Below are 12,085 nucleotides of genomic sequence, written 5' to 3'. Positions count from 1 at the left end.
CCAACCTGCATTTTCTTGCTTTGTAAGAAAAGATTTCTTACAAAGGAGACTAGAGAAAGGTAAGAGAATAAGTTAAAAGGGGTAGAGAGAAGACTGTTTACTTCGGTAGCAATCAATTTTGCAGATTCTAGGAACCTCAAGATCTAACAGGAGCAGCTAAGGGCCATGACATTTCATTATCAGAGGATCCCTGAACGCCTCAGATGCCTCCACCTACAAGTTGGGCTATTCAAGGTGGCTCCATAAACCTCAAGCTTTACTGGCAGTGATTTAAGGTTTTCACCTATTTGCAGAGTGAATCAGGTTATTACCACATCCAGAATTAGCTAAGCCTAAACCAGTTGGTGGTTCAGTGGTAGAATTCTTGCCTTCCACATGGGAGACCCAGGCGGGTTCAGTTCATGGGGATGGCTCAGGAATGGGCAGTCTTTCATTCCACTGTGCACAGAGTTGCCATGAATTGAGGCTGACTAGGCAGCAGCTAACCACAACAAACAAAAAACAAACAGCTGGTGGGACAAAGGCGAGATCTGTTAAGAGGAACTCTAGTGAGGATATAAGCTTTTTTCAGAGAACTTTGCTCACTTCACTTGAATGGACATCCCAGCTGAAGTCACTCTTCACTTTATTTCCAGGGCGTTGGTAAACACCATAAAAGTGAAAATGGATGGTTAGAATTATTACAAGCCCTTTTAAGTTGGACTAAGCAGTTCTGATAAGGTTTCTATTGCTGTAGAGCCCACCCACCTACTAAATTTCATTGACACCCAATGGTTTAAGCTACAACCAGACTTTTTTTTTTTTATTGGTTGCCGTCATTTCAAGAGGGCACAACAAACAACAAATTAACTATAAGGTGTATTCCAACAGTAGTGTCAGGCTTTGTCAAAATCAATCTGCTTCTTTGAAGTTTTTGAGAAATAAATGTGAAATGCAGCCCAGATTTGAGATAAAACAAATTTTACTTTGGCCATCATGTTACTTTAGATAGGTTAGTGTGGGTGTACTTTCTTTCTTTCAAATTCACAGTTCTTTTCTCATTTGATAAGAACAATGCAAGGGATGAACACATCCTTCACATATCAATATGACCTGAAATATGCCATTTTGAAAAGGTAGGCCTTGTTATTATTTTCCATTTCAGGAGGGATCTTCAGCATTCTTACAAATCTTAATGGTTATACCTGGTTTTGAAGCAATTTATACACTCAAGCCTATTAGACCATATAGGAAAAGGGCAAGGAGGAAGACACGCTTACACTATGTATAGACAGATCACAGTAACGGATACATACAGTTGGTGTTAACAAATTGACCCATCTATTAATAAATATACTGAATACAATATTAAATAGAACCTTCAAAACTTCGAAGTTTTGAATAGGCAAGCCTTGACCCTTAAAGGCTTTGTTTTTCACCACTCATTGTGTTGGATACCCAGTTGTTTGGAATTACGCTCTTCGTTATCATTGCTCAGATATGTTCCCCCATTTTATCTACCTTTTGGAGGAAGAGAGTCTGAAAGGAGGCTGGAAGATAGGGGCTGTTAGGGCTAGTATTCGTTGAGTTCTCACTAGAAAGCAGGGCTTTGAACCAGTTCAAATTGGTTCAGTCATGGTCAATGAAGCAAAACTGGAACAGATCCGAATTTTTACTATTTGGGTGATCAGTGTTCACCGGAATGGGTCGAACCCCTGGGAGACTAAGAGGCGTAGCGAGCCCTTTCAGGAGCCTGATTTGCATGAGATGGGATTCTTGCCAGGACTGTGGGGAGTGATGCACATGCCAAACAGTGTGGTCTGCTGCCATCTTTGAGCCGGGTAACACTGTTTTTGACTCTGCGCAAAATCCTACAGCAAGAGATCTGGTTGCTATGCAGTGCCTAGGCTGCCCTTGTTTTCTAAGGGAGATTAAGTTTATACCTGTAATTTGTCCCCTTTTGGTTTACCCAACTTCTAAAAACTCAGGTCTGACTGAATCAGGAAGAACTGGTTTGAAGCCCTGCTAGAAAACGGCATATTATCATTTAATTCTGGCGGCTGTTTGGGTTGGTAGTATTATCTTCATTTTTATCAATGCAGAATAGGGCTCAGAGCTAAAAAACTTCCTGGTACACGGGAGTTGGGACTGCCACTCAGATTTGATTTGTCTGACTTCAAAAAGCCCTTTCCCTGCTTCCTCCTACAGAATCAATTTATAATCAGTCACATTCTAAAGTTTCACTCTTAAAAAACCAAAAGCTACACGGAGATGCTGATAAACAAATTTATTAATTCAGTTAGTCCTTTTGATTATTTAAATGGTGTGAAAAACTTTTCATTTTCACTTATCAACAATATTGCCTTTCCTTCCATGAGCAGCTCTTTTTTCACCAAATGCAACATCTCCAAGTTTCAGATCACATTTAAAAATATTTCATTGTGTATTGAATCTTCCTGTATGCTCTGGGTCCCAGGTCAACCAAAGGAATTTTAACTCTCAAATTCTAAAAGTAGTCAACTCTATAGTATTTCCCTAACTTCAACCTGCTTTAATCCCAGATGTGGGACTTTTAGAGTTGCCATAGCATAAACAGTGAGCTCTGGAGTACGTGTTTAGGTAGCATCCATGTCTGCTTTATCCATTCCCTCCTGCATGAACACTACAGCAGTCCTGAGCCTTCGAGAGTGTAATGAGTAGGTCCAAGGTTAACAGCCCACTAATCTGCTCACTGAGCAGCAAGAAACTCCATCATCTACCAGTACGTCTTTCTTCCTCATACTTGCTGCAGTTACAAGTATTCACTTAAAGCAGCCATTTAAATGCAGAAACTTGCATTAAAGAAAGCTTTCCAGGTGATTCTGCTAACTTTAAAAGTACCAGGTGTAATGCAGTCTCTGTCTTCACTGGTAATCAGCAATTAAAAGTTAACAAGGAAAAGAGAGAGCATTGTTTCTGTATGTCGCTGTAAAGCTGAAATAGCAAAGAGTCCTGGGGAAAAGCTGTTATGTAGTACTTCGTTTTATTGCTGTGGCTGCTTAAACTTGTGTTAAAATCATGGCTGCATTCATCCCTAGAGCAGTTGTTCCTACAGATTATGACTTCAAAGACTAAGGAAAACTGATCTTGGGCATATACCCGGACATTTGTAGACTCTAAGCCTCTTGTCTTAATTCCATGGCAATCTGATCAAACCCCTCATTAGTGAGGCCCTACATTCTTCTGGGAGATGTTGGGGAAGAGGGAAAAAGCAAATCATATACTAGAGCTAAAACAAAAACGTACACCATTTTTTTCACTGTACTGAAAACAGCACTGGAAAAAACAAAGGGAAGAAACAATGGCCTTGGATGTATTTGGTTAAGTGGAATTACTGACTTTGTAAAGCTCTTAAATAAGCGCCATCTAACTTATTACACGCTGGTAAAGCAGTGAACCAACCCTTACTGGTTTTATCAGCATAAGAATGATATAAGGATAATTCTGGACACAGTAGGCATGAAGTTTAACACACACACAAGTTTTGAAGCACCTGGATTGGCCTTCACCATTGCCCCAATATCCAAATTCTACTCTTGAATTAAGATTCTCTTTAATGCCGTCTTTTCTATTTCACCTTCCCTTACCACCCAAGCCTGAAACCACACAACCTCACAAGTACATTATTGACATGTTGTAGGTAAGGACACCAAGCCAAAAAGAAGTCAAATGATTCACCCAAGGTCATTCAGCTATTTGGTGGCAGGGCTGAGATTGGAAGGCAGTCTGATCCCAGAGCCCATACTTTCTGATAATATCTAAAGTTACTTGGACTGAAAGCGTCAATTATGTTAGAGACCTTATTTCCCATGGACTCAGTTATTTCTGATTGACATTGATATGTTAGAGCCTTGGATTTACATTGTCAATAAACAAATTTTATTAATTCCTTGTATGGATACTGAGAAGCTGAAATATACACATATTCCAATTTTAGATTTTCTTTCAGCAAACATTCAGTTGTCCTTGGGGTTCTGGGTACATTCAGAAAATGAAATCACAATCACTGGTAACAACAAACGAGTACATGTAAAGTTTTTCAAACCAAGTGAAGCTACTTGAAAAACAAATGTACCTTAAAAAATAAGAATGTACTCATTTTAACAAAGAAAACAGGCAAATTAAACCAACTGAAGTGCCAATACTCAGGAGGTTTTAAGTGAGGATTCCTCCTAAAACTTGGAAATAAATAAAATAAGACAGCTTTCAGAATTTACTTTTGAGACTAATGAATCAAAATGAACAGGTTAAGTCACCTTTATGAGAAGAGAATTACTTCTAGCCATATAAACCTTCAATTTATCTTATCAACTCACCTAAAGAGTCAGGCAGAAAAACCAAAAACCAAAATCACTGCTATTAAGTCGATTCCGACTCATAGTGACCCAATAGCGTTTCCAAGGCTGTAAATCTTTACAGAAGCAGATTGCCACATCTTTCTCCTGTGGTATGGCTGGTGGGCTTGAACCACTGACCTTTTGGTTAGCAGTCGAGTGCTTTAACCACTGCATCACCAAGGTTCCTTGTCAGGCAGAATAGATACTGCTAAATAACAGAACAGAAAATGGGAAGTCACAGAGGCAAAAACTGGCTGGGCCCAAGTCGACACTGTGGAGAAGAGGTGGATGCATATAGTATCAGATCCAGAACACTTTGAACATCCTAGTTCCACTGGCAAGATCATCACTACTGTAAAGATGGATGTTTCAGACAAAGTTTTCTCACAAAGCAAGCAAACTTCTGATCATTTGGCTTACACACAGGTGGGTGTCCAACAATCAAATTGCTCATTGATTTCAGATATTAATGTAGCTTTGAATTCTCAAATTAACACATTAGTATAATCTGGCATCTCAGGAGAAGACAGAAATGTGCTGTTTTTCCAATGCAAAAAATTCCTGTCTAAATTAGCCTACTATAAACGAGTGGGCACACGGGATTAGCAGACTTCATCTTGTGAGCTCAGTTAATCAAGTTTCTCCTGAGTAGGATTTACTGATCCTTTAGCAGGGTAAAGCAGTAAGACAGTGAATCCTACTGCCTCCAAAAAAAGTCTTTGCGGGGAGAGACTGCCAGCTTTCCTGATTTCCAGAAATACCAAATCAACAATTCTTCATAACAAGAGCTCTCAATTTTTTCTCCAACAAGGTATTAAAAATCACCAAGCAATTTAAGCACAGTAGTAGGCAAGAAACATTTTTTCATTTCAATATTTCCAAAAGGTGAGATACCTTGAGAATAAAGCTGTCTTCTTTTATAGATCTCACCTCTTTCCATATTAAATACAAAATCCTGAAATATCTAATCAACGCAGGGTACTTACAGAGTACACAATGTTCATGCATATATAAACAGTGGTTTATTTCAAAGATTGGTTAAGAAATAAAAATCAGCAATTTAAATTCTCAAATATAAAAAAAATGTGCTTGAAATGCTTTTAAAGCAAGGCATTTGGTAACTAAGAAAAACATTTTAAATTTAGTTTTCTGAAGCAGACCTCAACTAGTCATTTCTTTAGTTCAGAGGATAGAAAGGTCAAAAAAAGTACAGGTGCCCTACATAATTACAACCTGTTGGGACAAAGTAACACAATAAGTCCCTCATGACATTCCACACGAAACCATATATCATGGCAGAAATTTTCTTTAAATGACTCTGAATACAAAAAATTTAACCAGAATGAATCTGCATACATACAGGAAGATCAAGATGAACATGTAACTGCTTTCAAAGATAAACCTAGGGATAATCACATGACTTTTCAGTATTTAAACACCTGCAACAAGAAATGGATCTCACGTTAAACAACAAAAAGGAATTAGGAAAGTTTGCAAAGTCTTACCACTGAAGGATACCACCACCACGTTTTGTAAAAGCAGGCTTCTGAGAATGTTTCTGTGAACAAACACCTTTTATTTGGTTCTAGAGAGCCTCAAATTTTAAAGTATGCTTGGAAAGTAGAGGGTCAGCGAACAAAGAGGAAGACCCCCAACAAGATGGACTGACAAGTGGGGGCCAACAATGGGCTCAAACATAGAAACGACCGTGAGGATGGCGCAGGACCAGTGTTTGTTCTGTGGTACACAGGGTTGCTATGAGTCAGAACCGACTCGATGGTACCTAACAACAACAAGGCAAACAATTACAGGCACAGCTCACTGTTGGAGAACAAGGTGAAAGAGGTAGAAGTAAAGCCTTTCTTTGCAATGTGCTTCTGCATAAACATAAATATGTGATCTAGGGAAAACGCAACTTAAAAATGAATCACTCTCTTTTAGGATGTTTAAAGATAATGCTTTTTAATATTTCAAATATTTTTGAAAATCTCATCAAAATGTATCACCTTAACAGTACTTCTTCGCACATGTGGAATTTCATACTTAAATTTGATGATACTATTTTGGTTTATTCATGGCTACTTACAAGAAGACTCAGTAATAACGTCCATTCACTGGCGTCTTTTCTTTGGTTGAGCCTATTGGGACCAGGCTGATGAGCTATTTTATGCAAATGAGACGGTTAAATCAAATTCATGGTAATATGAATTATAAGAGTTTTCATGTAATGGTAATGAATCTTAAAAGGATTTCCATACTTATCCCCATTGTAGTTTTGAAAGCTTAATACCCTGTTCAGAGATTAATGAGTTTGAATAGCTCACACAATCCTATAAAAATTACAACTGGCTGCCCTTTAATAAATAAAGTCATTGTAAAGAATTACATTTACAGAGTGAAAAGTGAATACATAGCATTTCAGATTCAATTTTGGAAGTACTAATAATAAGTACTGACCCATAACAATATACACTAGCTACCTTTTTTAACTGTCCATCATTAGCACCAATATAGATTCAACAAAATTACCTTTATTCCCACATCGCAAAACAATTCTGCAAATTCTTAGTGAAGTTTAAGTATAGTCACAGACCTTAAATATTCACATTGTTTTCTATGTCATACTGAAAATAAGTTCACTACTTTTCAGATAGCTTTACAAAGTCTTATTAAAATTCCTGGTATTATAATCCCCAATTATACAGTAGAACAACAACCCTATGTCATTTCACATGATAAGATTCTTAGAGGTTTCACATCTAAATTTTTAACCAAGAACAAAACCCTTCCCTCCCTCATCTAGAACTCAGCTTAGTTCTACACTAGTCCTTGGATTATGTACCACTGTAAAAGTATAACTATCAGAATTATCATGTTTATGGATACAATATTATGCCATACAAAGCAAAAAAGTTACATGTAATGACAAAGATTACTAAAGTTATGCGAGACAAGAAAACAAATGTTAGGATGTGCTAGCTAGGCAAAGTCCCTAGAAATAGGCTCCTATTCTCCTAAATTGAAATAACATTGACGAAAGAATGAACAATTATCTTAAAAAAATTATGTAACTACTGGTAAATTAGATAACTGCTAAATAAAACACGGGATTAAACTCTTAATATTTACAACTGCAACACACAAGTAAAATTACAACTGTGCACTTATCAGTGGCTTTGTAACAAAAATAATTCATATACATAGAGGAAAAACTAAGATAGTTTTCAGTTCAGTAGAAGTTGAATTCAACCGAGCTCAAAGACACTCAACAGCTTGAAGATCTACCACAGAATAAACTCAAGATTAGCTGATAAACCAGAGCCATATTACTGGCATTTAACAGAAACTCTGAACAAGTTAGTCTGTCGTTTGTTCAGAAGTCAGATGACTGTGCAAACCTCAACAGGAATATACTGAGATGTACAAACAAATGTAAAACCTCCACTAGTGGTTAAGTTGGAGGCTGACAGCTTCCTGATGACAACCAGAAGTTATAAATACAGGTACACTGCACAGTGATCTTTTCTTTTTTATTTATTCTCAGAATATAAAAGAATTGAGAGAGCAATAGGTTTAATTTCATTTTTATAAGGAAGACTGCATTCACCTGAAAAAGAAATATGGCATCACACACAAACACACTTCAGGGAAGGAGTATGTTTAAGAATATGGTGTCATTCTGAATGCTAAAGAAAAGCAATCCTTGTTTACTGTTACAACATGTAGTGTTAAAGTTCCTTGTTTAAGAAAAAAACATACTAATTCTTCACTGTGTTAAGTTTTCGTGAATTTAGCTTCCAAATCACAATAATCTACATAACCATTATTAACAGCTCTGTGTTTATAGCACTGCAACAAGCCAACAAACACTTAAATGCACTTCACATCAAGAGTATGTAAACTTTATTTTCTCCTCTTCAAGCCTTCAGAAAAGTAGGGGCTATTTCAGCAGCCAATCTGGTCAGAACCTCTGAAGGCAAAAGTTCAGTGCCTCAGTGTAAACGACCATCTGTGGCACTGCACGCCCATCCGGTAGTGAAGTGTCCCCCTTCAGTGGCTTCCAGTAAGGCCTAAAGTTTAAGGTTAACATGAAAAAGTGCCACCTTTGCTTTAGATTAGTGATGGACTCCAACACAAGATAAAATAAAGTTATTCTGTATATTGTTATACTTACAAGCAGCTCCAATCCTGAGTATTTATGGTAATATCTAAACATACAAAAATGTATGTACATTTTTCTCCACTTTCTTGTAAACAGTTGTCAGTATACTGTTTTATCCCTTTATCATTGAAACATGCAAATCATACATACAAGTATAAATACACAAAAAGAAAACAATTTACACTCATTCAAAAGCCAAGCAACAACAAAAAAATAGCTACAGTATTCAAATTATAAATAACAAATGCTTGAGGCATCTTATATTCCTAGAAGCAGCCAGCCATTCATCCTAATGTTCTTAGCTGCAATTGTAGAATACTGAGTTTTGCACCTTCCATGCTTTTACAGTATTTATAACACTATCATATGTGGAGATAAAGATCTGTTTACTATAATCTCTTCTTTTCAGAATGAAGAATAAAGCAGCACTTACAAATATTGAAGCAGTGGCAGCAACAGCAGCTGTTAACCACTGCTAGATCAGGAGGAAGTTTTCCACTCTAACAATTTTTAAATTAAAAAAGTAAAGGAAAAAAATTGACCTAAACAAATGATTACATGTTCATTCCTTGGGCACTTAACAGCGAGTCCAGCATGTCGAATGTGTCTTTGTAGTCCATATGCTGGCTGTTTGTACTGTACTCGTGATTGGCATCAGGACCGTTGGTCTCCACTGGCTTCTTGTCCAGTTTCACGAGGGTGCTGAGATGTCCGTAGCCCACCTGGTATGTGACAGGGGGAGGAGGGGGTAAGGGATGGTTAAAAACAGAGTTGTGAGAGGATATATACTGCTTAACAGAGGAGGAAGAACTAGATGAACTACCTGAACTTTTGGAACTTTTGCTCATTTTGGAGTGGTGGTTGTGAGATGCATCATTCACATGCAGCTTCTTCCTTGACGAGCTGGAACTAGAAGAAATGCCATCACTGCTCAGGCCAACAGGACTCCTCAGAACAGTGGGTGGTATTCCGTCAGCACTGTGCTTACTGCCACCACTGCTGCTGCCACCGTGTGAGTGGGCGTGCTTGTGACTGCTGGTGTGGTGGCGGTTGGAAGGGTGCTCCTTGTGCTTGTCCTTGTGGTCTCTGCTAATATGTGGGCTTGAATGCTTACTCTTCCCACTGCCTTCATCAGAAGAGCTGTGTCTTTCTGAGGATGAAACTTTTATCTTCATCTTCAGTTCTTCTTTACTGGCGTTTTTATCAGTGGGTGGTATTGGGATCCGTAATTTTAGTGAGCCACTCTTTTCCTTTTTATCGGTCACGTATTTTTCAGGTTTTTCAGGGTTTGTGATGGGAATTTTCATTTTAATGGGAGAAGTTACAGAACTGCTGCTGACTGCCTGTGGCTGCATATGTTTGTGTTGCTGTTCTACCTGGGCAGCCATATAGTGATCTCTTACATCCAGGTCAAGAGTTTCTAGCTTACGTTTTTCTCTATATTTATCTAAAGACATTTTCTGAGGAATTACTCCAGGAGTAGCAGAAATTGGCCCATGGTGTTTACTACTCCCTGCTTTGTGAGTATATTCTTGTTTAACAGAAGAATGATCAGAAATTTTTTCAGATCTGTGATGTAATCCTGAATGCAATGATACAGAAGGTCCCTGCTGGAAGCTGATGTTGTACTGGCTCCCAGACAAAGATGTCTCCTGTTTCTGTGAATATATCTGTTCTGTCCTTGCTGATTCTTGATCTTGAGGCCATCCTTGGTGTGATGACAGACTATATGAGGTACCTGGCATTCCTGCTGCTAGCAATGACAAACTGTCAGATGTATGGCTGTCTTGAACAGAAATATTTCCTGCATTTAGAGGTACTGGTGCCGGGAATGCTGATGTAGATGGTTTCTGAAAGCTTGGGTTTGTAGGCACACCAGTGACACTATCTACTAAAATGGAATTCTGGACCAACGATGAGCCAAGAAGCGGTGTCTCTGATACTTGTCCATCTACTTTCGGCTTCTTAGCTGCCTGATTAGCCTGTTCGAATAAAACACAAAAGAAGCAATGACAGCAAAGGAATTTAATATAAATTTCTTTGCTTATAAAAACTTGATATTAAGTATAGGGAAATAAAAACACCTGGGGTTCAAGGTTTTATGTTGCCAGTAAGTAAGTGTCTTATTAAAGGCATAATAGAAAGCTATAAAAAGTTGAAAGCACTGGTTTTGGAATTAGATTCAAGTGAAATCTTACTTCAGCATCTGAGAAAGTAATTTAACTTCTCTATGCCTTAGTTTCATTTGTAAAATGAAGATAATACTTCCATCATAATTGTGTGAGAATTAAATAAGAAAATGTACGAAATACAGAGCAAAGTCCATCTGACAGGGTTAATATGAAGATGAATAAACTAAGTGTATAAAACTTATGAGTTTGATACACTTCAATTATTTAGGAACACTAGGAAAGAATATTTAACTCAAAATTTCAAACTGGTTAGCAATATAATTGTTAGATCAGTGACAAACTGGTATTCTGTTAAACCCTACCAATTCTCTTACCCTCCAGTTTCGAATCCTCTTCAACCTGCTAGGCGTTTTCTCCAATATTTGCAGAAACTCATGTGTTAGCTCTAAAAATAAAATTTAAATTTAAAACTTAGAAGGTGTCTTTAGGATTTGTATTTCTCACAAGTGGGCAATACTAAAAGAACCTCATGAGTTCATCTACTTCATTGTTGCCTCCTATTCAGAAGGAGACACAGCTCTGAACTCATTATTTTCAAAGCTGAATCCTTTAAAAAAAAATCCACCCGCCCCCCCCCCCACGATATTACATGCTAATTTATGATGTCTAGAAAACTTAGTAGCATTAAAAATAAAATCCTTCCAGAACAGAAAATCTCCATTAGGCAATCAACACAGTAATAACTGTTGCAGGCAACAGCCGTCAATGGATTCTTTAAAATTAGTGGGCAAAGGTTTCAGGAAAAACAGGGAATTTGCATAATTTCAACATTCTCTCTCCCAAGATATTTATTAATTATAATGAGAAAAATAGCAACTTTACAGAGGAGAAATCAGCAGACACACTGGGGAAATCTGAATAAAGTCTGTAGTTTAATTAATAGTATGGAAACAATGTTAATTTCTTGGTTTTTGATAATTATATATTGTTATGTGACATCAGTAGCAGTTGGATGAAGCATATACAGGAACTCTAAACTATTTTGCATTTTCTGTTTAAAATTAATTCAAAGTTAAATGTAAAAAAAAAAAAAAAAAAAAAGAAAAAAATTCCTAGCAATAAACACTGTTAACATATTAGTATTCTACCCTGGTCATATTTTTACATCAATTTCTTCTTAAAGTTAGGATTACAATGAGATGACCCACCTTTCCAAAGTGGTGTGGTTATGATGAATTATAGTTTTACACCTCAAAATAAATGTTACAGGGGGAGGAGGTGGTAAGGGATGGTTAAAAACAGAGTTGTGAGAGCATATATACTGCTTAACAGAGAAGGAAGAACGAGATGAACTACCTGAACTTTGGAACTTTTGCTTAAGACAAATGTTAAATTATCTGAATATCACTTAGCATTAACCAATGCCAATTCAACCC

The 12,085-nt window shown here is 37.3% G+C and overlaps 1 protein-coding gene across 6 annotated transcripts in view; it reads right to left on the bottom strand.

Moving 5' to 3' along the window:
• Positions 1-6,290: 6,290 nt before the first annotated feature.
• Positions 6,291-12,085, bottom strand: part of CCNT2 (cyclin T2) — a 41,812-nt gene continuing 36,017 nt past the window's right edge. For 5 of the 6 annotated variants that reach the window (XM_004375082.2, XM_023730194.1, XM_023730191.1 and 2 more), the window contains 2 exons: positions 11,024-11,094; positions 6,291-10,499 (listed from right to left, as the gene is read on the bottom strand). In XM_004375082.2, coding sequence (XP_004375139.1) covers positions 9,072-10,499; positions 11,024-11,094 — 1,499 coding nt within the window. In that variant the 3' untranslated portion in view covers positions 6,291-9,071. The remainder of the gene's footprint in view (positions 10,500-11,023; positions 11,095-12,085) is intronic. The other variant, XM_004375083.2, reaches the window with a different exon arrangement.

This window comes from Trichechus manatus, unplaced genomic scaffold (genome assembly GCF_000243295.1).
Source record: "Trichechus manatus latirostris isolate Lorelei unplaced genomic scaffold, TriManLat1.0 scaffold00033, whole genome shotgun sequence".
NCBI classification, from domain to species: Eukaryota; Metazoa; Chordata; class Mammalia; order Sirenia; family Trichechidae; genus Trichechus; species Trichechus manatus.
The sequence above is the reverse complement of the archived record's forward strand: the minus strand, read 5'-3'. Positions and strand labels throughout refer to the sequence as shown.